At 39.1% G+C, this 22,860-nt stretch overlaps 1 protein-coding gene across 10 annotated transcripts in view; it reads left to right on the forward strand.

Annotated features, from left to right (window-relative positions):
- Nucleotides 1-22,860, forward strand: part of Celf1 (CUGBP Elav-like family member 1) — a 74,184-nt gene that overhangs the window by 34,761 nt on the left and 16,563 nt on the right. For 6 of the 10 annotated variants that reach the window (XM_032903644.1, XM_032903642.1, XM_032903635.1 and 3 more), the window contains 4 exons: nt 7,202-7,353; nt 18,958-19,145; nt 21,031-21,113; nt 21,500-21,548. In XM_032903644.1, the coding sequence (XP_032759535.1) occupies nt 7,283-7,353; nt 18,958-19,145; nt 21,031-21,113; nt 21,500-21,548 (391 nt within the window). In that variant the 5' untranslated portion in view covers nt 7,202-7,282. The remainder of the gene's footprint in view (nt 1-7,201; nt 7,354-18,957; nt 19,146-21,030; nt 21,114-21,499; nt 21,549-22,860) is intronic. The other 4 variants (XM_032903641.1, XM_032903640.1, XM_032903638.1 and 1 more) reach the window with 1 other exon arrangement.

The following is a 22,860-nucleotide window of genomic DNA, read 5'->3' on the forward strand; positions in this document are numbered from 1 at the left end:
CCTTTCCAAAACAGCAATAACTAATTAACAATTTGGAGCCCACTTCTATTTGGAAGCTCTGTAAAAAATGCTTTAAAGATTTACTTATGTATATGAGCACACCGTGGCTGATACAAGAGGGCATTGGATCCCATTACAGATGGTTGTTAGCCTCCATGTGGTTGCTGGGAATTGAACTCATGACCTCTAGAACAATAGCCCATGCTCTTAACAGCTGAGCCATCTCTTCAGCCCCCTATTTCGGAGCTTTATATTTCAATCTTACACTTATTCTACCTCTACTTTTTGAGTAAAGACATAAAGTAACTCCTTCAAGACCACAGGAATCCAGGCAATAGAGTTCTGTATACAAGTGGCCTTCTATCCACCCAGTCCCCCAATAGTTTGAGTTGGGGACTAGCCTGTGAGAGTCGGTTTCCAAAAAACAAAGTTTTTTCAAAGACTTCATGAGGGTGTGAAGGTGTCTAAGAAAGGCAAATAGGATACCTGAAAGATTTCTCTACCAGTTAAGTACAATTCTTAAAACCTCATGCCTGGTTTTGCAAGGGTTTTTTTTTTTGTTGTTGTTGTTGTTGCTGCTGCTGCTGCTTTTAGTATGATTATTGGAAATATCTTTGCTTTATTGACAATATAAATTAATTTGGTTGACATGAAAACACGTAGAGAAAGAACTCTGTTAGTCCCAGCTATTTGGGAGGTTGAGGTAGGAGCACTGCAGGTTGGAGGGCAGCCCGACTAACCCATTGAAACCTTATTTCAATTTCTTTTTTTTTTTTTAAAGAAACTTAGTGGACTGCTTGACTAGCATGCATGATGCTTGGGGTCAGTCCCAATCACTGAAAAAAAAAAAGTTGAAACAAACAAACTTGAGCACATGTTGTGTGCTAGAAAAACTTTTGTTTTCAGAGAAGGTAGCTCTAGGTCTGGCTTGCTCTTTGAAAATTCTCACACTTTTAAGATAGATGTTGTCCTTGATGACTTTGAACAGTAGTCGGCTTAGACAGAAGGACAGCTGGGAGGAGTAGTAAGTGGAAGTCCGTAGGGGCGGTTCAGAGTCTGTCACCGCTGTGAGGTTGTTCAGTTTAAAAATAAGGCAGATTGGCTCTGCGGCTCCTCTCTGCTTTCACCTTCAATTACTTTCTCATCTTCTGATTATTTCGGGTTTCGTGGTTCACCACCACCCTGGGGCCACCAAGATACATTTACAAAGTCAGAAACTTTTGGTTGCCTTTAAAAAATGTATGCCTAACACCTACCTATTTAGGGAATTTGCTTTGGGGGAAATAACAGTGTCCTCTCTATCCTTTAGTTTCCTGCCCATCTCAGGTGAGAGGCTGGAGACAGTCAGTTGACAGTGTTTGTCTAGAGCCTGTGGATCACTGATTTCCATCCCATCACATCATAAACTGCACTAGTTGGGCATGCTTGTAATTCCCAGTACTGGGGAGGAGGAGGTGGCAGTTGGGTCAGGGGTTCAAGGTCATTCTTTGCTACTTAATTTCTAGGCTAGTCTGGGGTACAGAAGACCCTATCTCAAACACAAAAAGAAAACAACAACAATGATTATTCTGGTTAATGTTCTAATTACCTAGCTGTACCAAAATTTAGCCTCTGAGACTTTTTTGTTGTGAGATTTGGGGGCAGTTGATGTTCTTTTGCAGCCATTTAGTATTTTAATTCTCCAACTTGTGGTTAGTGTTTAAAGTGACCTTTGAGCGCACACCTTCAATCTCAGCACTCCAGAGGCAGAGGCAGGAGAATCCTTGAGTTTGAGGCTGCCTAGTCCACAGGATGAGTTCCAGGATAGCCAGGACTAGACAGAGACTAAGCACAGAGCAGGTTCTCTGTTAATCTTTGTATTTGGTGCTGATCAAGAAGGATGAGGAGAGAAATGATTGAAAAATGGAAAGGAAACAAAACTTTATTGTTTTCAGAATAAATTCCAGTTATTCTGCCTTTTCATATTTTCTCAGTATATAATACATGGGAAGTTTACTAGCTTACATACCAAACGAACATTGCTTCTTCGTGCATTATTTTTAGATTTGAGGGCAATTTTTAAAATGTATTTCTTTTCACTTTACACACATTCCCCTGCAGAATTCCATCATTGTCTAATTCCTATTAAAAACTCAGAAAGGGGCTGGAGAGATGGCTCGACAGTTAAGAGCAGTGAATGCGCTTCCAGAGATCCTGAGTTCAATTCCCAGCACCCACATGGTGGCTCACAACCATCTGTAATGAAATCCGATGCCCTCTTCTGGTGTGTCTGACTGAAGACAGCTACAGTGTACTCATATAAATAAAAATAAATAAATCTTTAAAAAAACCTCAGAAAGTCCTTTTGATCTAAAGTATTTCTTTCACATTTTTTGCAACAACAACAAAACCATACACACAAAAATGAACAAATCATTCTTTCTTGATTTCAAAAAATAAAAGATGCTGTAGAGGCAGGACCAACTCTCAGGTTAGCGTGGTTTACACTTGCAAGGTACTGGGTTGGGAGTTCTAGTAAAGTCACAAATTATATGTGTGCATATATGTACTCAGATCCAAAGAGGGCATTAGAGTCCCTGGCTCTACAGTTACAGGCAGTTGAGAGCTGTCAGAAGGGGATTCTTTCTGGTCTGAATGTTTTAAGTTAAGGTTTAGGCTCTTCTGACTGATTACTTTGAAGTGAACATCAATTGCTCCTTTTCTGTCTTCCTCTTGTCATCTAATGATCAGCAAGCAGCGAAGCGACAGGCAAACACAATTCATTAAATATAAAGATTTTCATTTTAAGCTTTCCTTATATAAATTGTGGGTTTTAATGATGTAGGTTTTCTTTTCAGAATTCAGTGTCAGTCCATAATCTCTTCTGCTCTTATACAACCAAGCTTCATGTTATTGCTCTTTCAACAATAGATTGTTGGAGCAAGCATATAAAATATGATCACCCATCATTGTATGCTCTATTTATGTCAGTTAAGACAGCTATTTGGACTTGTCTCTTAGGTGTTTGTTGTTCAGTAATGGGTTTTCTCTTATAATTTTCTCTACTAATCTAGTTTTTCATTTTAATGTTAAATTTATTCATTCAGATTTTCTAAATGCCGGGTGTGCTATTCTCTAAAGTCTGTTTTCCTCATTTGTATTGTTTTATGCTTACTGATTTTGTGCCCCTACCTCACCCCGAGACAGGGTTTCTCTGTGTAACAGCTCTGGTTGTTCTGGAACTCACTTTGTAGACCAGGCTGGGCTTGAACTCAGAAATCTGCCTGCCTCTGCCTCCCGAGTGCTGGGATTAAAGACATGCTCCAGTATACCAGGCGCCTGATGTTGCTTCTTAATGTTACTGAATGCTGCTTGTTCCAGCCAAAAAGCTAGAAGGGCTGACATAGTTCACTGGGGTACTGAATTCAATTCCCAGCAACCACATAGTGACTCAACAGTCATCTGTAATGAGAGCCAGCCCTTACATATATAAAATAAATGTTTTTTTTGGAGGGGGGGAGTGTAGAAACCTAGTGTTGTTGGTGCTTACCTTTGATCCCAGCAATGCAGAGGCAGAGGCATGTGGATCTCATTTAGTTTTGATCCCAGTGAAATGAAAAACAAGCAAAAGGGGGGCTGGAGAGATGGCTCATAAGAGGACTGCTCTTCCAGAGGTCCTGAGTTCAATTCCCAGCAACCACATGGTGGCTCACAACCATCTGTAAAGAGATCCATGCCTCTTCTGGTGTATCTGAGACAGCTACAGTGTCTTATATAATAAATGAATAAAAAACTTTAAAAAAAAAAAAAAAAAGCAAAAGAGCTAGAAACACTTTAGAGACAGAAGCAGGTAGAGTTTGAGACCAGGAGACCAGCCTGGTCTACAGAATGAGTTCTACTATCCAGGGATAAGAGAAGCCTGTCTTAAAAACAAAACAATAACAACAAAAAAAACAGGTTAAAATATTTAAGACAAAACAGAAATATAAATAAGGAAATAAGCCAAGCTTGGTGGTGCATGCCTTTAATCCCAGCACTATGGAAGCAGAGACAGTTGTTCTGTGAGTTCAAAGCTAGCCTGATCTACAGAGTGAGTTCTAGGACAGCCTCTTGTTACACAGAGAAGCCCTGTCCTAAAAACAACAAAAGGAAGTAAGATATATTCAGAATGAAAGAAATAGGAGACAGACTAAGTTAACCCTTTTAACAGCAGACCCTGAGTTAAACCACTTCTGCCACCCCTGTCTCTAATGGGAGTATGTGTAAGCAAAGATTGTTTTTTTTCAAGTAAGGGTCATTTTCTATGAACAACTAACTTTTTTAGTTATTAGTTTCCTTAATATCTGTGTTTTTGCATTCATAATATTTTAAAGATTTATTACCTGTTAGTACACTGTAGCTATCTTCAGACACACCAAAAGAGGGCATCAGATCTCATCACAAATGGTTGTGAGCCACCATGTGGTTGCTGGGATTTGAACTCAGGACCTCTGGAAGAGCAGTCAGTGCTCTTAACCATTGAGCCATCTCTCCAGCCTCCATAATTTTTACTATTGCTTAGTGTTATAAAACCCTTTTAAAAACTGAATTAATTAAAAATTATTTCTTTTTTTTCCCTCAAGTTCATTGAATTTAATTATACTGAGCTAACTCTTGGGACCTGCCTTAAAGAGTCACTCTTCTCCATGGAGTAATATTTCCATATTAGAGGCTTTTGAAGCAACAGTGCTTTATAAATCATAAATGGATTTTAATAGCAGTGTGATAAGCACAGAAATTGTAGGGCCTCCACTCCCTGCTTTCTTTTTAAAACTTGAAGCAGCTTTCAGTGAATTCTTTTGAATACAAATTCTGCTGGGAGGTAAACAATCAAGTGTTTCTTAGCTCTAGGCGTAATGAAAGTGTAGTAAGGAATTTTTGTATCCTTTTAGAAACGAGGCCGTGCCCATTGTCAGTTATTTGATTCTAATTAAAGTGGCATATATAGAATTTTTAGTTTTGTTTTGATTTTTGTTTTCATTTGAGACAGGATTTCTTTGTATAACATTAACTGTTCTGGAATTAGATCAGGCTGGCCTCAACCTCATAGAGTTTGTATGTTTTTAATGAATTATAGAAATACAGCAACAACCAGTGGGATTCCTTGAGACTTAATTCTTCTTTAATTCTTAAATTAAAGTCTAAGTTGATCTTTGACTCATCAAGTTACTTCTTGAGCCATATACCTTTAGGGTGGGTAATAATACCAGCTCCAGTAAAAGCAGACCTGCCAGTTACTTACTTAAGCAGCCCCAGCTAGGGTTAGTTAATACCTGCAGTCTGCAGGGTTGGCGCACTGGACTGTGTATTGTTTGTACACCCTTCTCCATTGATAGTATGCTTCACCATTTAGTGGAATTGGAAGCGTGCTTTTGCTACTTCCATCTGCAAAGTTGATCTTCAGGGACTTTTGACAAAATATAGAAACCATTCTCTGTTCAAGATCTAGTGTAGAATGGTTATGCAGAGAAAACTAGCTCCAACTTCCTGGGTCAGGTGTAGATCGGTATCAGCCATTGTTACAGATTAGAACTGTCTGTCATGCTCTCCTTCCTTCTGTGGTTTGGGAATTTACACATTTGGTTACTCCTAACTATCCTTGAATTTGCTATGCAGCAGAGGGTTATCTTGAACTGCCTTTACCTTCCATGTAGCACCAGCCCCATTGCATTTTGCTTCTTTTATAAGCTGAATGTTTCATTCTTCAAAGTTTCCTGTGTTGTGAACTGAGTTTGGGTGAAGTGAATTCTTTGCAGTAAGACAGCCCCAATGAAAAAAATGGAAAGGAAGACTGTAATTTGGGGGCCCTCAGAGCGAAGTTTTAGAATCATTGCCTAAATATTGAAATGCCACCACTTGTTGTTTAGGGGGAAGTGGAGCTAAATTGAGAAGGGAGCACACATCTGCCTTGGTTGCTAAGTATATCCATCTCAACAGCTCACTCATACTAGAATTTTATTCTTGCTTTCATCCATCTTGGTTTCAGCAACAGTGTTTTTACCCTTTGACACTAGGGATTGAAGCCATGTTGTTAGACAAACATGCTAGGTAAGTCTGCCACTGAACTGTTACAGCTCCTAGGCCTTAAGGAGGTGAAGGAATGACAAGAGTTAGCTTATATTGTGCTCTCCTTCCCTGTGGTTTGAATTTGTGTCCCTAATAGACAGGGTTTGTTTGGTTTTTTGTTTTTTAATGATCACTACTGGCTTTTGTTTTTTATTTCATTAGAAAGGCCAATAAATGCTGGCATTAGTGGGACACCTGTTTAATCCCACTACTTTCAAGGCAGAGGCTAGTTTACAGAGCAAGTTCTAGGACAGCCAGAGCTACCTGGTGGGAGAGTATAACTATTATTATAAAATATGTTATAATATATATTATATTGCTGTCCCTTTTAATTTCTAGTAAAGATTCAGAAGTAGTAAGCATATTTTGCCTGTGTCCACCTGAGTGATTCTAAACCAGGGTTTTTAAAAGGCTTGTTTGATGAACTGCTTATTTATCACTGTACCCTCAGTACTATTAAAAAGAACATGGCCAGTCTAGCAGAAGCAGCTGGTCAATAACAGGGTTTAGATGGCCAGTTCTTCCAACAGCTTGCCTCTGGCCTGCTTCTCTTGGTCTTACTGTTCCTTCTTTTATGACTGTTCTGGGATTAATTTGGACCCTGTTATCGCTAAACAAATGGAGACTAAGTTTAAACCTAAGGCTGACAACTACCTCTTTAAAAAGCATTTTCACCAAATGAGTTGAGGTGGGTTTTTTTGGTTGGTTACTTGTTGTTGTTGTTGTTGTTGTTGTTGTTTTGCCTATTTGCTTTTTCCTTCAGGTAATTTTAGCTCTGTGGGACCTTAAATACTGATTTATAGGGAGGACTTTGGATGATGTGAGAAAACTTTGTGTTTCTTCTGCTTTGTTAGCTACACTATCTTCATGAATCTGACACACTATTTATCTGACAGTGCACTTAGTACTGCTTCGCCAGGGAAAATCACACAAAACAAGCCTGGTGCATCAGCACTTTCATTGTGTGCTGAGCTGAGCCTCCCTTCACATGGTCGCATCCCCATTTTAGTCCAATACTCCCTTTCCCTGCCCCTTCCCCAGACCTGCCTCTTTCTGTGGCACTTACTGCTGCTTTCCCTGAGCTCCGTTTCCACTTTGTGTTTTTTGTGGGGCCCAGGAAGCTAAAGCTGTGTATATTTGTGGATCAGACAAGTGCAGCAAGTTATTATCATTGGCTTCTGAAGGGGACAGTGAGGTGATGGCTGCGTTTAAGTTGGATTTCCTTCCAGAAATGATGGTGGATCATTGCTCTTTGAATTCCAGTCCTGTGTAAGTATGTTTGTTGTCTAACTTTTATCATAAGCAGAGGGAACTGGGCTGTTATTATTATTATTTGGTGAAACCGGTCCCGTAAAAGACTTCTTTAGAAAGCCTACACTTAATTTTCTTAATGACTTAGTCTAATTCTTATAACTGCTAATTGCCTCCAGGATGAAACTAAATTCTTTGCATGGGGGTACACTTGATATATGACTAGCAACATTAGTTCAAGTGTACTGGCTCCCGTCTCTTCAAACTGTAGAATGTTTACTCATATGACAGATTCCAAGGTGTTTTTTTTAACTGGCTTTACTGCTTTGACTGGGTATGCAATAGTTAAATAATCCTTTGGGAATTAAGTATCTTGTTATTCACTGTTTTTACTTACTTACTTTTTTTTTTTTGGAGACAGGGTTTTGTGTAACCCAGGCTGGTCTGGAACTCCCTCTATAGCTGAAGATGACCTTGAGCTTCTGATCCTCCTACTTCTACTTCCTGGGTGCTGGGATTGCAGGCATGAGCCACGAAGCTTAGTTTTGCCAGGCATAAAACTGAGAGCTTTGTGTATCTTAGGCAAACACTCTGTCATCTTCAGACCCCAGTTACTGTTTTTTGAGATAGGACCTACCTATGTAGCTGGATTAGCCTCGAGATCCTCTGTCACAGCAGCTGAGGGGCTGTGTTTACATACATGTACTGCCATGTCCCCCTAGTTTTTAACAATCATATTCTTAAGCTCCTGTCACAGAGAAAGCTGGTAGTTATGATATTACTTAGTGTTACATACAGTGTATTTTGTATACATAGAGTATATTGTGAAGTATAATTCTGAACCTTAATTTTCTCCTCCTATCTTCTTGCTAATTGAAAATACAATTCAGCATGTAATTTCAAGAATATCAGATTATCCTCATCATTAAAACAACAAATCATTAAAACAAAATTATATCACATTTGATTGGCATTTGCTCAAATAAATTGTGGTTGCAGAAATGGAAGACCTTGCTTAGCTAGCCCAAATATTAACCTGACTCTAAGTTGGGGTTATAGGGAATCTGAGTTCTGGACTTTGTAGAGAAGGGTTCCATTTACAACTTTCATTTTCCATCAAACCTCAATTCTGTATTATTTGTTATCTTAATCAATGTCCTTGGTTTTATCCACTTTAACAAGTTCAAAATACCTTGAGATATCAAGTAAATGCACCTTTATTGAAAACCAAGAATGTTAAGTGGGAGGACATTCCCTAGGTGTGAATCTTTGAAGTTGGGCCTCTCTGTTCCAATCACACAGGACAGGTGTGAGTAATAGCAAATATTTTGTGAGATAGTTTTGAGAGTTAGCCATATTGATCTTTTAAAATGGTTTGTATGTCTTCTCTATAGTCCTCCAAATAGTAATTTAAATGTGCTTTGTTAAATGACAGTTCTTTACTACCAAATATTCAGCAATAGTTAAAAGGTTCTACAGTGTATATCAAGATTTAGTTCACAAAGTATGCATGTATCTCGGATATATAACAGCTAAAATTGGAGTCTGTGGCTCAGATCATCTTGTGTTCTAGCAGTTTTTTTCCTGTGTTTTGCTGCTGCCTCTTGTTGAGCCTCCTAGTGTTTTCCTACCCCCTCCTTTGACCTTTCCTTTTTGTGCTAGAAATTAACTTACTGAGCAAACAAATGTTCTGAGCCATATAGCCTTTTTCCTTCCCTGTTTTCTTCATATAGGGTCTCATGTATCCCAGGCTGGCCTCTTAAATTGATGTGACTGTCATTTGCTTCTACTTCCAATTTTTGCAAAGTTTATGCTGGGGATCAAACTTGGGATTTCCAAGCACTCTACCAACTGAGCTACCAACCTCAAGCCCATTTTACTGTTTGTTTGGTTGTTTTTTTGTTTTTGTTTTTTTTTTCCTCTCTTTTCTTTTTTCTTTTTTTCAGAGCTGGGGACCGAACACAGGGCCTTGCCCTTGCTAGGCAAGCGCTCTACCACTGAGCTAAATCCCCAACCCCATTTTACTGTTTTAAGAGGTTAAACTAACCCATGATTCTATCTGGGAACTCTGAGACAGAACCACTGAATGAACATCACTGGGAATTTAAAAATCCAGGTTAATTTTTATGTTAAAGTAAGGTTCAAGACTGTATTTTAAGTATAATGTATAGTTTTTAAATGTACTTTAAAGTTTGAAATAAATGGATTTACTGTGGGTACTTTGAACTAGCCAACTGTCATGTTTCATAGCCAAATCATTTGCATCTGTTCTTGTGGCCCATCTTCACCAAAGCTTTGTAAGGCTAACTGCTTTGGCTTTTGCCCCTATTCTGCAGATAAGGAACTCAGTTGGGAGAGGCTATGACTTGCTTGCTAAACATAAATGATGTCAACCTTGAACCTAATACTTTTTTTTTTTTTTTTTTTTTTGGAGGTGGGTAGCTAGACTAGGTATCAGTGAGTAGCATATAGTTTCTATGTCACTAGATCCCACTTCCATATGAATGAATGATACACTATGATAGAATGGAATTCATGAAGGGGGGGCATTGTACCTCTGACCCACATTCTCAGCCCCAGAATAAAGAATTCTTGAAAATGATACATGATGTGTGCTTGCTACCTCTTGAATTCTTCACTGAAGCAGTGTTTTTTAACTAGAGGTTAAGTCAGTAATTTGTGACTAAAGTTATTTTGTCTAGGAATGTGATTGATCCAGATAGCATTTTTCATTTTTTTTTTTTTTTTTAAACAACACAGAAGTGATTAAAGAGTCCCAAAAAAGCTTGGGAGCCCAGGCACCTTCTTCCCGTTCTTCTGCTCAGTGTCTGTCTGGCTCTTCTTCTTTGGTCGTGGTGAAATCTGGTTGCCCTTCTTTCATTTGTTTACACTTCAAGACATGGAGCTCTCTAAGGACCAGAGCCCTAAGGGTGGGAAGCCTCTGGCTCTCGCTGTTTAACCTCCTTTCCTAGCTTCTATGTTTCTCAGGACTCCACATTCTTTACCCTCAGTCCCTTAACTTGATTCTAAACCTGTCTATTGGATATCTTTGTCTGATGGCTTTCTTACAGAGAAACAATTTCCCAAATTGTCTACATTAGAATCCGTGACTCATAGTTTTTCTTCCTCACCTAAAGTTCCTTAAGCTCTTCATCCTAGTAGATCATGGTTTAAAGATGAAAATGGGAACAACTTTAAATAGAATTCCCCTGGTTTCCAAATTCTCTCCCCACCCCAGTTTATTTCTTCTAAATATGTGTATGCATGCACACATTTGTAACTGGGGTATACAGGGCCCATTTTGTAGCCCCAGTTGTCCTGGAACTCATTGTGTAGACACGCTAGTACTGAATTCCTAAGTGTCTATTTACCTTCCTGTCTCTGCCTCAGGAGTGCTGTCATTAAAGGCTTGCACCGTCATGCCTGACTCATTTCGTTTCTATTTTTGAGACTGTCAACTAGAGAGCCCAGGTTGGCCTTAAGCTCCTGATGCACTCATCTTTACATGCCCTGTTCTAGGGTTATAGTTGTGAACAGTCCCAGCTGGCTTGCCAGTTTTGTTTGTTTGTTTGTTTGCTTTTTAAAGAAAAATCTGATCATTTTCTTAATCTCAATTAAGAAATCCGTAATCCTAGTAGTTGGAAGCTAGAAGCTAGAGAGAGAAATGGGAGTTCAGAATCATTCTCAGCAACATAGGGAGTTCAAGGCCTGCCTGACCTGTATGTGTGACTGTTTTGTTTAAAAGCTAAAGGAAGGGAAGAAAAGAAAAAGTATTGAAATAAAATCTAAGCTCTTAGTGTATCACAGAAAATTTATCTTCTGAGTCTTTCCAACCTACCTCTTTATCTATCTTGATTCTTAATCATTTCTCTAACTCCCAAGTGCATTTCTTTTCTATGTTCTCTCTTCTGGTCTTTGTCCTTCATCTCTTAGGTATTCAGTCCTGCATGCCACATATCATTTCTCCTAATCCCTGTCCCACACCCCTTTTCCAAATCAAGTCTTGCCATTAGCCGCATCTTTTACTTTTTTTTTTTTTTTTTTTTTTTTTTTGAGACAGTGTCTGGTTAGGTAGCCTTGGCTGGCCTGAAACTCAGAGATCTGCCTGCCTCCTGCTTCATTCAGTATTGCTGGGACCGAAGGTGTGCTTAGCCACCTTACCAAGTAACACAGAGTTTTTATATGCTGAGTAATTTGTTGGGTGTAGTGTTTTCACTTGTTTAGTATTATTCTCCGAGGTAGATTGTTGCTCATTTTTCATAGAACCACCATGGTGGTGTTGGTATTCTGACACCACAGTAAGAGCATGAGGTATTTTGTTTGTTTTGCTTTGTTTTGTTTTTTTGAGGTGGGACAACTAGAGTGAGATCTTACAAAATGAAAACCTTGACATTTTCTCTAAACTTCAGGGAAGAAGACTGCTTCAAAATTATATTATCAGCTATGCTGTTACAGGATATTGAACTAGAAACCTTTTTTAAGTATCTAGTAACAAGTCTCCCTTTATCCAAATTAAAATTACTTCCATACATCATATACATTTTCTGTCTTGTTCTCACAAGAAAAATAGGTGGTTAGTAACACAACCTCCTTTTTCTGAACCCTTTATATTAAATCCTCTTTCTCCCTTCCTTGTCCACAGTACAGTGTATGCTGGGGGACTTGTTGAGACTGGGGGTTAGCTAACTTTAGAATGTAGTATGAGTTTATATTTGCTAACAAGGTAAATGGGTGGGTGTCTGGAACTTTTTCTGTTTGTATAATGAGCAAAGGCAATCAACTACAGGTGAGTGACAAAATAATGAAAACTTTTGAAAATTATTGAGGGATGCATACATCTACCCAGGATGGTACTTGGCTGTATAAAACCTATTTGGGTGGTAGTGATAAGCCAGAGATTGATGTCTTCCTCCCTTGTTCTTTGAAAGAGAATCTCTTACTGATTCTGAAGCTCACAGTTTCAGCTATACTGACTGACCAGTGAGCTCTTTCTGTCTATTCCCCAGTGCCTGGGTCACAGAAGCGCTCCACTATACCCAGCTCTTCACGTGAGTGTGGGACTCTAAACTCAGGGCTCCTTACCTTTTTTTTTTTTTTTTTTTTAATTAAACCATGCTAGGGGGCCTGAATCCTGGTTTTAGTATGCTAGATGAGTGAATGTTCTACCTGGAAATAATAACCTACAGGGATAGTTTTCTCCCTCCCTCCCTCCTTCCCTCCCACCCTCCCTTCTCTCTTTTCACTCTTATGATACTGGGAACTATTCCCAGTGCCTTAGGAATACTAGAAGAACACGGAAATTCATTTTTACCCTCAGGTGGTCTATTTATTCATTCATTTATTTATTTTAATGCAGTGATTACCTTCTTAAGGACAGACAGTACTGAACGCACATGTGCTAGGAGAATGGAAGATGCCTTTTTTTTTTTTTTAAAGATTTATCTATCTATTATATGTGAGTACACTGTAGCTGTCTTCAGACACACCAGAAGAGGGCATCAGATCCCATTACAGATGGATGTGAGCCACCATGTGGTTGCTGGGAACTCAGGACCTCTGGAAGAGCAGTCAGTGCTCTTAGCCACTGAACCATCTCTCCAGCCCAAATGGAAAAGTGTTGCTCATCCCTTTACATCAATAACAGTTGAGGAAGTTTGAAACTACTTATTTGAATATATATTTATTTATGTGGTTGCTTCTCTCAGATTTTAAATCTCTCCTTTTTAATGGTTTCCATATGTGCCAAGGAAATGCAAGGTTTTTTTAAATCTGTTTTTTACATTTATTTATTTAATTATTTAATATTGTGCGAAGGTCAAAGGACAACTTTAATTTGGAGTGAATGTTCTCCTATATGTAGATTCCAGGGATTGAACTTGAGTCCCCTGGCTTATCACTACCACCACTAGCCCAATGTTAAAAAGGTTTTAATATGTTTCTTTATGCATGTATGTGTAGGAACATGTGTGGTGGGAGTTAATTCACTCCTAATACATGAATTCTGGGGTTTCAACTTGGATTGGTGTTTGTTGCTTTTACCTACTGAGCCATCATATCTCACTAACCTACTTTTAAAAATGATATTTAATCAAATTAATTAACGTTTTGTAGACAGAATCTCAGTGTACCTCTGGCTAGCCTAGAATTCAGATAGATTGGTCTGTTTCTGCTTTCCCCTTTTGCGTGCTAGGATTAGAGGCATAAGCACTCTATGCTTGTGGAGGTCACAGGACAGCCTGTGGGGTGGTTCTCTCCTCCACTATGTCCACCTGAGGAGCAAAACCAAGCTGTCAGGCTTCGCAAAGCATTGAGCCATACCATGACTGGTCTCTCTACCTTTTTTTTTTTTTTTTTTTTTTTTTTTTTCCTTTTTTCCCAGTCCTTTTTTTTTTTTTTTTTTTTTTTTTTCTTTTTTTTCTTCTTAATTTGGTTAGGGCCCAGTGGTTAATTTGCTTTTCTTCCAGAGGACTCAAGCTCAGTTCCCAGTTGTCTTCCTGGATCACTCATACATGTGAAACAGAAAATTCTTAATGTGTGTACATAAATAATTTTTCAAAGTAGCACACAAATTTATTGGTTTTATTTTGGCATTTTAAAATATGCACAGTTATGTTTTATTCATTATACAATGCTTTAGAATTTACCAATGTATACCATGTCTAACAGTGTGTTGCTGACCCATATAAGTTAAGTGCCCAGTAAATATTGGAAGCAGGCATGAAATCAGTGAGTGATTGTAGTTCATGATATCTACAGCATGTTCAGTCTGAAAAGTCAAATCATCTAAGTAGTGCTTTTCAAACTGGTGGGCTACCTCATTGTTTACTCCATAGTAAAATGTAGAAAAAATATTTCCTTATGAAAACATTAGATGCGGCCAGTCAGCGGTCCCAGCACTTGGGAAGCAGAGGCAAAAGGATCTTTATGAGTTCCAGGACAGACAGGGCTACACAGAGAAACCCCTTGCCAGGGGAGGGGAGTGTTAAAATAAATAAAGAGATGCAAGCTTCTTTGTTATTTGTCATCATCAGTTTTAATTCATAATTGCTTAAGTTCAATTTTTATGAATAGGGAATTCTAAAAAGCTTAAAAGTTGGTTCTGGTCTTTGGGCCTTGGTTCACATAGCACTGACCTAGATAATTCTTACAGTTACTGAGTTGGTATACAAAAAGGCAAAGGCTAGTTCACGCAGGAGAGTGGGCTTCAAAGTTTTTAAAGATTTGAAGCTGGTCCTGGTGGTAAATAAAGGCCTGTAGTCTCAGGTACTAGGAAGTCTTAAGTCTGGAGAAAAATCAGCCGTGCCCTACAGCAGTGCTTCTCAACCTTCTTAATGCTTTGATCCTTTAATGCAGTTCCTCATGTTGTGGTGACCCCCAACAGTTATTTCTGTTGCTACTTTATAGCTGTGATTTTTGATACCATTATGAATCATAATGTAAATATCTGTTTTGCAATGGTCTTAGGTCACCAATGGTCTTAAGCCATCACTGTGAAAGGGTCATTTAACACACACACCCCAAGAGGTTGAGGACTACTGCTCTACCAGAGGAAGAGGAGGCATATAGCCCAGTGGTAGAGTACTCGCGTAATTTGTATTGTAATTTGTATATATTATCCATGTTTTTGCTTCACACCGAATAGGCGATAGATGACTTGCACATATGGAAGGAAAGGACAAGCCTGTGTAGTTGCAGCTTCTGTTATAATATAAACGAACAGACTTCTTCCTCTGATGAAAGAGCTGCGAGCTTATTATTCAAACATGTCATGAGAACCACGGGGGTTCAGTTAATCTCTGTAATAGAAACATAATGAGACATCAGCAACATTTTGATAAAATGCTACTAAAACTGATAAAGTTGTTATGGTCTTGCTGTAAGAAGTGACACCATTGTTTCACTACTTAATGGTGCCTTTTACAAAAGATCTCTTTATTTTTATGTGCATTGGTGCTCTGCATGTCTGTGCAAGGGTTCTAGATCCTCTGGAACTGGAGTTATAGACGGCTGTGAGCTGCCATGTGAGTCCTGGGAATTGAAGTCAGGTCCTCTGGAAGAACAGCCAGCGCTGCTAACCACTTAGCCATCTCTCCAAAACCTGTTATATTTTTACAGTGACCTGCCATATTCCTTCCTTCCATTCCTTCTTGTCTTTTGTTTTCAGATAGTGTCTCTGTATAGCCCCATTTTCCTCAGCCTCCCTGGTGCTGGAACACAGGTGTATACCACCAGCCTCTACCACCCATGGTTTTAAATGAGTATAAAGGAAAACCAATAAAACAATATAATCCAAGATGGGTATTACAACATGTGTGTGGAGACCAGAGGTGGCTTTTGTATCACTCTCCACTTTGTATTTGTTATTGTTCAGGTAGTTTATTGAGACAAGGTCTTGCTATATAACCCTGACTAGCAACTTGCTCTGTAGACCATGATGACCTCTGTCTCTGAAGTACTGGAATTAAAGGTTGCACTTCCATTCCTGGTTGCAACTTACATTATTTTTTTCTTCTTCTTCTTCTTCTTCTTCTTCTTCTTCTTCTTCTTCTTCTTCTTCTTCTTCTTCTTCTTCTTCTTCTTCTTCTTCTTCTTCTTTTTTTTTTTTTTTTTTTTCTTGACACAGGGTCTCTTGAACCTATAACTTGTCAGTTAGGCTAGATTGGCCAGCCAGGCAAACCTGCAGAATAGAATCTTCTGTCTTTTCCCAGTGTTGGTATGCCAGGCCCTTTCTATGATGCTGAATATCCAAACTCTGTCTTCGTGTTTGCTCTTTACTACTGGGTTGCTGCCCTGTTTGCTTCTAAAATAACTTTTTAATAGCTTGATCCTGTGGCAACTGTATAATCATAGGAAGTAGTAGCTGTCCTTTTGTTGTTGTTTTGAAACGTTCTCATGTAGCCACAACTGGCTTTAAATGCTCTGTGTAGCCAAAGCTCTTCACTTCCCAAGCATCAGGATTATGAGTGTGTTCTACGACACCTGGGTATACTAGCTGTGCTCATAGTTGAGAGTCCTCTGTATATAATACTCATTTTAGCGAGATTAATTGCTTAAATAAGAGGGTTTTGAGGACTAGTGATAGGGCTCAGTGATTAAGAGCATTGGCTACTCTTCCAGAGGACATGGGGTTCAATTTTTTTTTTTTTTTTTTGGTTCTTTTTTTTCGAGCTGGGACCCAACCCAGAGGCCTTGGCGCTTTCCTAGGCAAGCGCTCTACCACTGAGCTAAATCCCCAACCCCGGGGTTCAATTTTCAATATCCACATGCCCCTCACAACTGTCTGTAATTTCAGTTTTAGGGGCTCTGACGTCTTTTTCTATCCCCTGCAAGCACCAGGCACACATGTGGTAGGTACACAGACAGACATTACATGCAAACACCACATACCCACATACATACAAATTTAAAAAAAAAAAAAAACAAAAAAGGAAAGAGAATTTCTTGGCACCATTAGCTAGAAATTTCTTCATTTCACACAACTATGAATGAAGCCCACTATACCAGGTGTAGCTAAAGAAGTGAGCAGGAAGGCTATGGATACAGCTCAGTGGTTGCCTGAGAGTCTGAGTTCATTCCCAGTACTACCTTTCATACCAGCAGAGGCAGGTAGATATCTGTGAGTTTGTGGCCAGTCTGTCTCAAAATACAAAAAGAAAAAGAATAAACAAGATTAAAATCAGTATTACCTTTGAAGACTTACCAGTTCTTAGAGAGGTTTTTTGTATTTTTTTTTTCTTTTTTTTCCAGAGCCTGGGGATCGAACCCAGGGCCTTGGGCTTGGTAGGCAAGCGCTCTACCACTGAGCTAAATCCCCAACCCCATCTTAGGGAGGTTTCTTAGAGCCACAGGATGACTGAAGATTTTTGCTATGTAATAGAGATGGAAATTTAATACTTATGTCACTTTGGTTATTTTTGTTTTTTGTTTGTTTTTTTGTGTGTATATATATATGAGTACACTGTCGCTGTCTTCAGACACACCAGAAGAGGGCATCAGATCCCATTACAGGTGGTTGTGAGCCACCATGTGGTTGCTGGGATTTGAACTCAGGACCTTTGGAAGAGCAGTCAGTGCTCTTAACCGCTGAGCCATCTCTCCAGCCCCAATGATAGGATCTTTATGTGCAGCCCAGATTGGCCTTGAACTTGAGGCAGCCAAACTGCATCTCAAATGCTAGAGTTACAGGCTTAACACTACACCTGATAACTACTTAATGCTGGATTCAGCAAAAGTGATAGGAGAAATACAGTCTGTGGGAGTTCACTTAGAAAAGATGTATAAATTAAGGCATAGAAGTTAAATGGCTTTCATAGATTCAACATTCCTTGCTAGTTTTGAAGAATTTAAAATGTTAGTTTGAGATGTTAAATTTTAAATGTAAGATTTTAAAATAGTAGGAAAGACTGGGAATGGGCGGTGCCTTTTGAAGAGACATTTAGGAGTAAGAGTGCCCTAAGTTCTGGACAATTTTCAGGGAAGGAATAAGTTATCCAAGTAGGAGTGTCATAGGACTGGAAGAAGTTATGGAATTTGAAATAGCTGTAGTTGGTGGGAAATTCAGTGCAAGTCTCAGAGAAACAATAAATACTAGTTAGATAATTCAGAAACACACTAGGATGACAGCAGCTTCTGCTACAGTCAGTTTGGCAGTTTAATAAGAGGTACAGCTAACTTATAAGCATGCTTGATGCTTAGCTTTTAAAGCTATCATTCTGGGAGTTGGGGATTTAGCTCAGCGGTAGAGCGCTTGCCTAGTGAGCGCAAGGCCCTGGGTTCAGTCCCCAGCTCCAGAAAAAAAAAAAAAAAAAAAAAGCTATCATTCTGGTGAATTCTTATCGTGGATTTTGGAAATCAATGCATCTTTTTTTAACATCTACTTTAAATATGTTTAAAAGTCCTGAATCTTAACCTGTAATTATTAATCCTTTGTTACTATACAGACATTTAAAAATCCTTATTAGGCTGATGGGATGGCTTAGTACATAAAGTACTTGCCTGGCAACAAGAATTCAATCTCCAGAACTACATAAAGGAGGAGGGATAGAACTGACTCCACAGAGTGTCTCCCACCCTCTGCTACCCATGACACACACAAATAATAAATAAAATTTTAAAAGGTTTATTGTACTTAGTTGTATTCAGATATTATTAAAATTTGATGTAGGGCCAGGCATCTTTAATGTCAGTCTTTAATGTGGTGTACATCTTTAATATCAGCACTTGGTAGGCACAGGCAATAGGATCAATGAGTTCGAGACCAGCCTGATTCTACAGAGTAAGTTTTAGGACATCCAGAGCTATACAGAGAAACCCTGCCTTGAAAAACCAAACAAAACAAAAAAACAACAAACTGATCAATCTTTGGGAGCTTTACTTTATAGGTCCTTAGAACTCTCATATTAGAAAAGACATGTGACACTGTCAGTTTCTTTAAAACTGAGTGTGTCTTAATCACAATGGTGAATTTAGTTTGTAGTAGAATTGACAAAATTCAGGTAAGTTAAGTCGAAGTAGTGAGTAAAGATTTTTTTTCCTGTGTTTCAAAAAGTTGTTGAAAATCTTTAGAGAAAAAAAACTCCCGTGGTATGCAATATCAATAACCTCTCACTTTATCTCATGCAGCTCAAAGAAAATGAACGGCACCCTGGACCACCCAGACCAACCAGATCTTGATGCTATCAAGATGTTTGTGGGCCAGGTTCCAAGGACCTGGTCGGAGAAAGACTTGAGGGAGCTTTTTGAGCAGTATGGTGCTGTCTATGAAATCAACATCCTAAGGGATAGGAGCCAAAACCCTCCTCAGAGCAAAGGTAAGCTCTTTTTACTTTATTTTATTTTATTTTTTTCTTTTACTATATGGAGTCAGAGAACAAGTTGAGATACTAGGTTCTTTCCATTATGTGGTCCAGGAACATAACTCAAGGTTAGGTTTGTCGGGAGCCCCTTTACTACCAGCAAGTACTTTTACCCATGGAACAGGCTTGCTGGCCAGGGTTTTGGTTTAGTATAGATAAATGGGTTTTAACTTTCTTGTGTTTGTTTTGTCTGAGACTGGGTGTCTAGAGCTCTGGGGGTCCTGGAACTTGCTGTGTAGACCAGACTGGCTTTCAACTCAAGATATGCCTCTGCCTTGGCCTCGGCCTCGTTCTCGTTTGGATTAGAGGGCACCATCATACCTAGCAGGGTTTTTAATTCCTATATCACACTATGCCTCCCATCTCTGCTTGACAGGTTGTCTGTGGTTATATGGGATGGTGTCCTTTATATTAACTATTATTTTCTAATCCAAACACATTTAATGGCTTAACAAAATATTAAGGTGACCACATGTGTATGTTAAGATGCATCTGGGCAGTTGTTTGTCAGTGCTCACAGAGAAACATTTACAGGATGGTGTATCAACTGAGAATGGCATCATTTTAGGCATCATTTTGGCAATAGCCTACAAAATGGATAGGAAAAGAAAGATTAGGTCTGAAACCATGGTGAAAGCTGGCTCAAAGTCTGGAGAGAAGGTACAGCAATTAGGTGCTCTGGTTGCATTTAACAGAGAATCCAGGTTCAGTTCTCACAGTGCCTCACAGCAGGTTGTAAATTCAGGCTGAAGGGATCTAATGCCCTCTTTTGGCCTCCTCAATACAGGCATATATGATACACAGACAAAACACTCATACACATAAAATAAAAAAAATGTTTAAATTGGTTATGATAGAATGAGTAGTTTGTTCTGAGCATGCAGGAAAGGAGGAGTTCGGGCTGGAGAGATGGCTCAGGGGTTAAGAGCACCCGGCTGCTCTTCCAGAGGTCCTGAGTTCAATTCCCAGCAACCACATGGTGGCTCACAACCATCTGTAAAGAGATCCGATGCCCTCTTCTGGTGTATCTGAAGACAGCTACAGTGTACTTATATATAATAAATGAATAAATCTTAAAAAAAAAAAAAAAAAGAAAAGAAAGAAAGAAACTAGGAAAGGAGGAGTTCTAGAAACCCAGGCTGCCAGAGTAGTAACTGTCTAGCTTGGTTGTGACTAGGTCCTGTTCCTCAGCATGTTACCTAGTTTGTGGTAGGTAGGACGGGTTAAATGGAATGGCACATATCCTTTGTAAAGGGAGCTTTGTAGTAGCCAAGCATGGTTGTGTATACTGTAATCTCTACTCTTAGTAGGTGGAGGCAAGAGTTCAAGGACATCCTTGATAACATATGAAATTCAAAGCCAGGCTATGTTGTATGAGATCTTGTCTCAAGGGGGGAGGGGAGGGGATTTTCCAGAGAAGTTGCAGAAGCATCAAAAGAAGATTTCTACTGACTACAAGGAAGCTAGAAATAAACCTAGAGCTGTAATGGATTAAAACAAAGAAAGATTTAAGAAGTCACGCCCTTCGCTAGGTAGTCATGGCACACACCTTAATCCCAAGAACTGGAAGACAGAGACAGGCGAATCTCTGAGTGTGAGACCAGCTTGGGGTACAGAGCTAGTTTCAGGACAGCCAGGGCTACACAATGAAAACCTGTCATGACAGCACCCCTACTGACCCCCCAAAAGGTAACCCCCTCCACCCAGCCTTTTCTCCCCTCAGTTTTAATAAGCTCATTCATTTCTTGAATTTCAGCAATAGTGTAGGGATAGAAATATTTATTCTAAGAATTGTGTTTTCAAAGCACTAATTTGATTTTGCACAATCTTGTTTATTCAGGGTGCTGTTTTGTTACATTTTACACCCGTAAAGCTGCATTAGAAGCTCAGAATGCTCTCCACAACATGAAGGTCCTACCTGGGGTAAGAGTTTTTTAAGTTAAAGTGTTTTTAACGTTTGTGCATGGGGCATGTTTGTGCATGTTAGGCTCATACTGAAAAGCATTCTGTAGGAAAAATACTTGCTGTGCGAATTACTGTGAAAAGGAGACTTTTCACATTTCAAAGAAGATAGACCAAAAATAGTTCTCGCTGCCAAGATTTTAACTTTATGACTCACATTCTGTCTGTTCTTATATTTTGTTGAGTTAAGATCATTGGGCAGACATGAGTCCAGAGCAAATTCTAAAGCTGTTGTTTTGGTCTACTTTTTAGAGTCTATATTTTATTTTAATTTTTATTAGTTTTATTTTATTTTATTAAAGTCATTAATGGGGTTGGAGAATAACATGAGTGGATTTCCTTTTTAGATGCATCACCCTATACAGATGAAACCTGCTGACAGTGAGAAGAACAACGGTAAGCATACACATCAAGTCTGCTCAGCAGGAGACTGCTTTCTTTTCTGTCTGCTATTCTTAGGGCATTTATATTGAGTTGTGTTATAAAAGTCTGCTTTTTCTCAGTTTTAATAAGTGAGAAAGATAGAGTTAATAATAGGGGAAATATTTTATACAGAGTTACAGAGAAAATATTTTATGTGTGTGCACACACACATACACACACACACACACACACACACACACACACACACACACACACACACACACACACACACGTATGTACGTACTTGGGTCATATGAGACCATATTTCAGAAACAGTCAGGGGGTTGGGGATTTAGCTCTGTGGTAGAGCGCTTGCCTAGGAAGCGCAAGGCCCTGGGTTCGGTCCCCAGCTCCGAAAAAAAGAAACAAAAAAAACAGTCAGATAGACAAACAGAAAACATAGAATGCCCTTGATAAGGATGATTTCTTATGGACAAAATTAAGGAGGAAAGTGGGGCGTCTGGACAGAAGACAGATAGTGCTTTAGGAGAATTTTCTGAGCTTAGTGGGGACGAGTCTATGGTCAGTGCAGTTGCCAAGATGCTGCAGTCCAGCCACAAGTTATGACCTAGGTACTTTTAGGAGCCAGAGATAAATTCAGACTTCTAGTGTCATCTGTAGAAGCTGAACATAATGGTAGTGGTCAGAAAACTATAAATAATCTTTGTTTTACTCCCACACTAAACTTAAAGAAGTGCAAGTCTTAACGAGTTGATCGTGAGCTAAAATCAGAGTTCAGCAGGAAGCTCAGAGGGTAGTTTGTCTCAGGACCACTGGGAAAAGATATGCAGAAACTTCAGAGGCTGCCCTACTGACAGCTGTGCTTGATGCCATCCTCGAGGACTAACTGTACTTTCTGAGTGAGATTGTGGGAATTGTACAGATAGACTCCACCTGACATTGGGTGGTAGCTGGCTCATACCGGTTCACTTAAAATAAACAATGTGGTAAAAAGCTCTGAGGCTTTTAAATTAAATTAAAGAAAACATTGATTGTTTTCTTGCCAGGTTGTGCATTTGTGACTTTTACAGCAATTCATTTTAAATTCTCAAGAGTTCCAGTTAGAAGCACAAATGACGTGGGAGGCAAAGACATAGAGATACCTGGTCGAGAGCTGGGGTGGGGAGGGAGGGAAAAATACAAAAGACCAAATGTTATTCACAGTTTAAGGACATTTTTTAAAAAAATTTAAATGTTGGAAAGTTCTCATTGAAGTATCTTCTGTTTATTGATCATATCAAGTGTGAAAGCCTTTTCATGACACTGCTAGTACAAGCATATTAAG

Source organism: Rattus rattus, chromosome 5, assembly GCF_011064425.1.
Source record: "Rattus rattus isolate New Zealand chromosome 5, Rrattus_CSIRO_v1, whole genome shotgun sequence".
In the NCBI taxonomy this organism is placed as follows: Eukaryota; Metazoa; Chordata; class Mammalia; order Rodentia; family Muridae; genus Rattus; species Rattus rattus.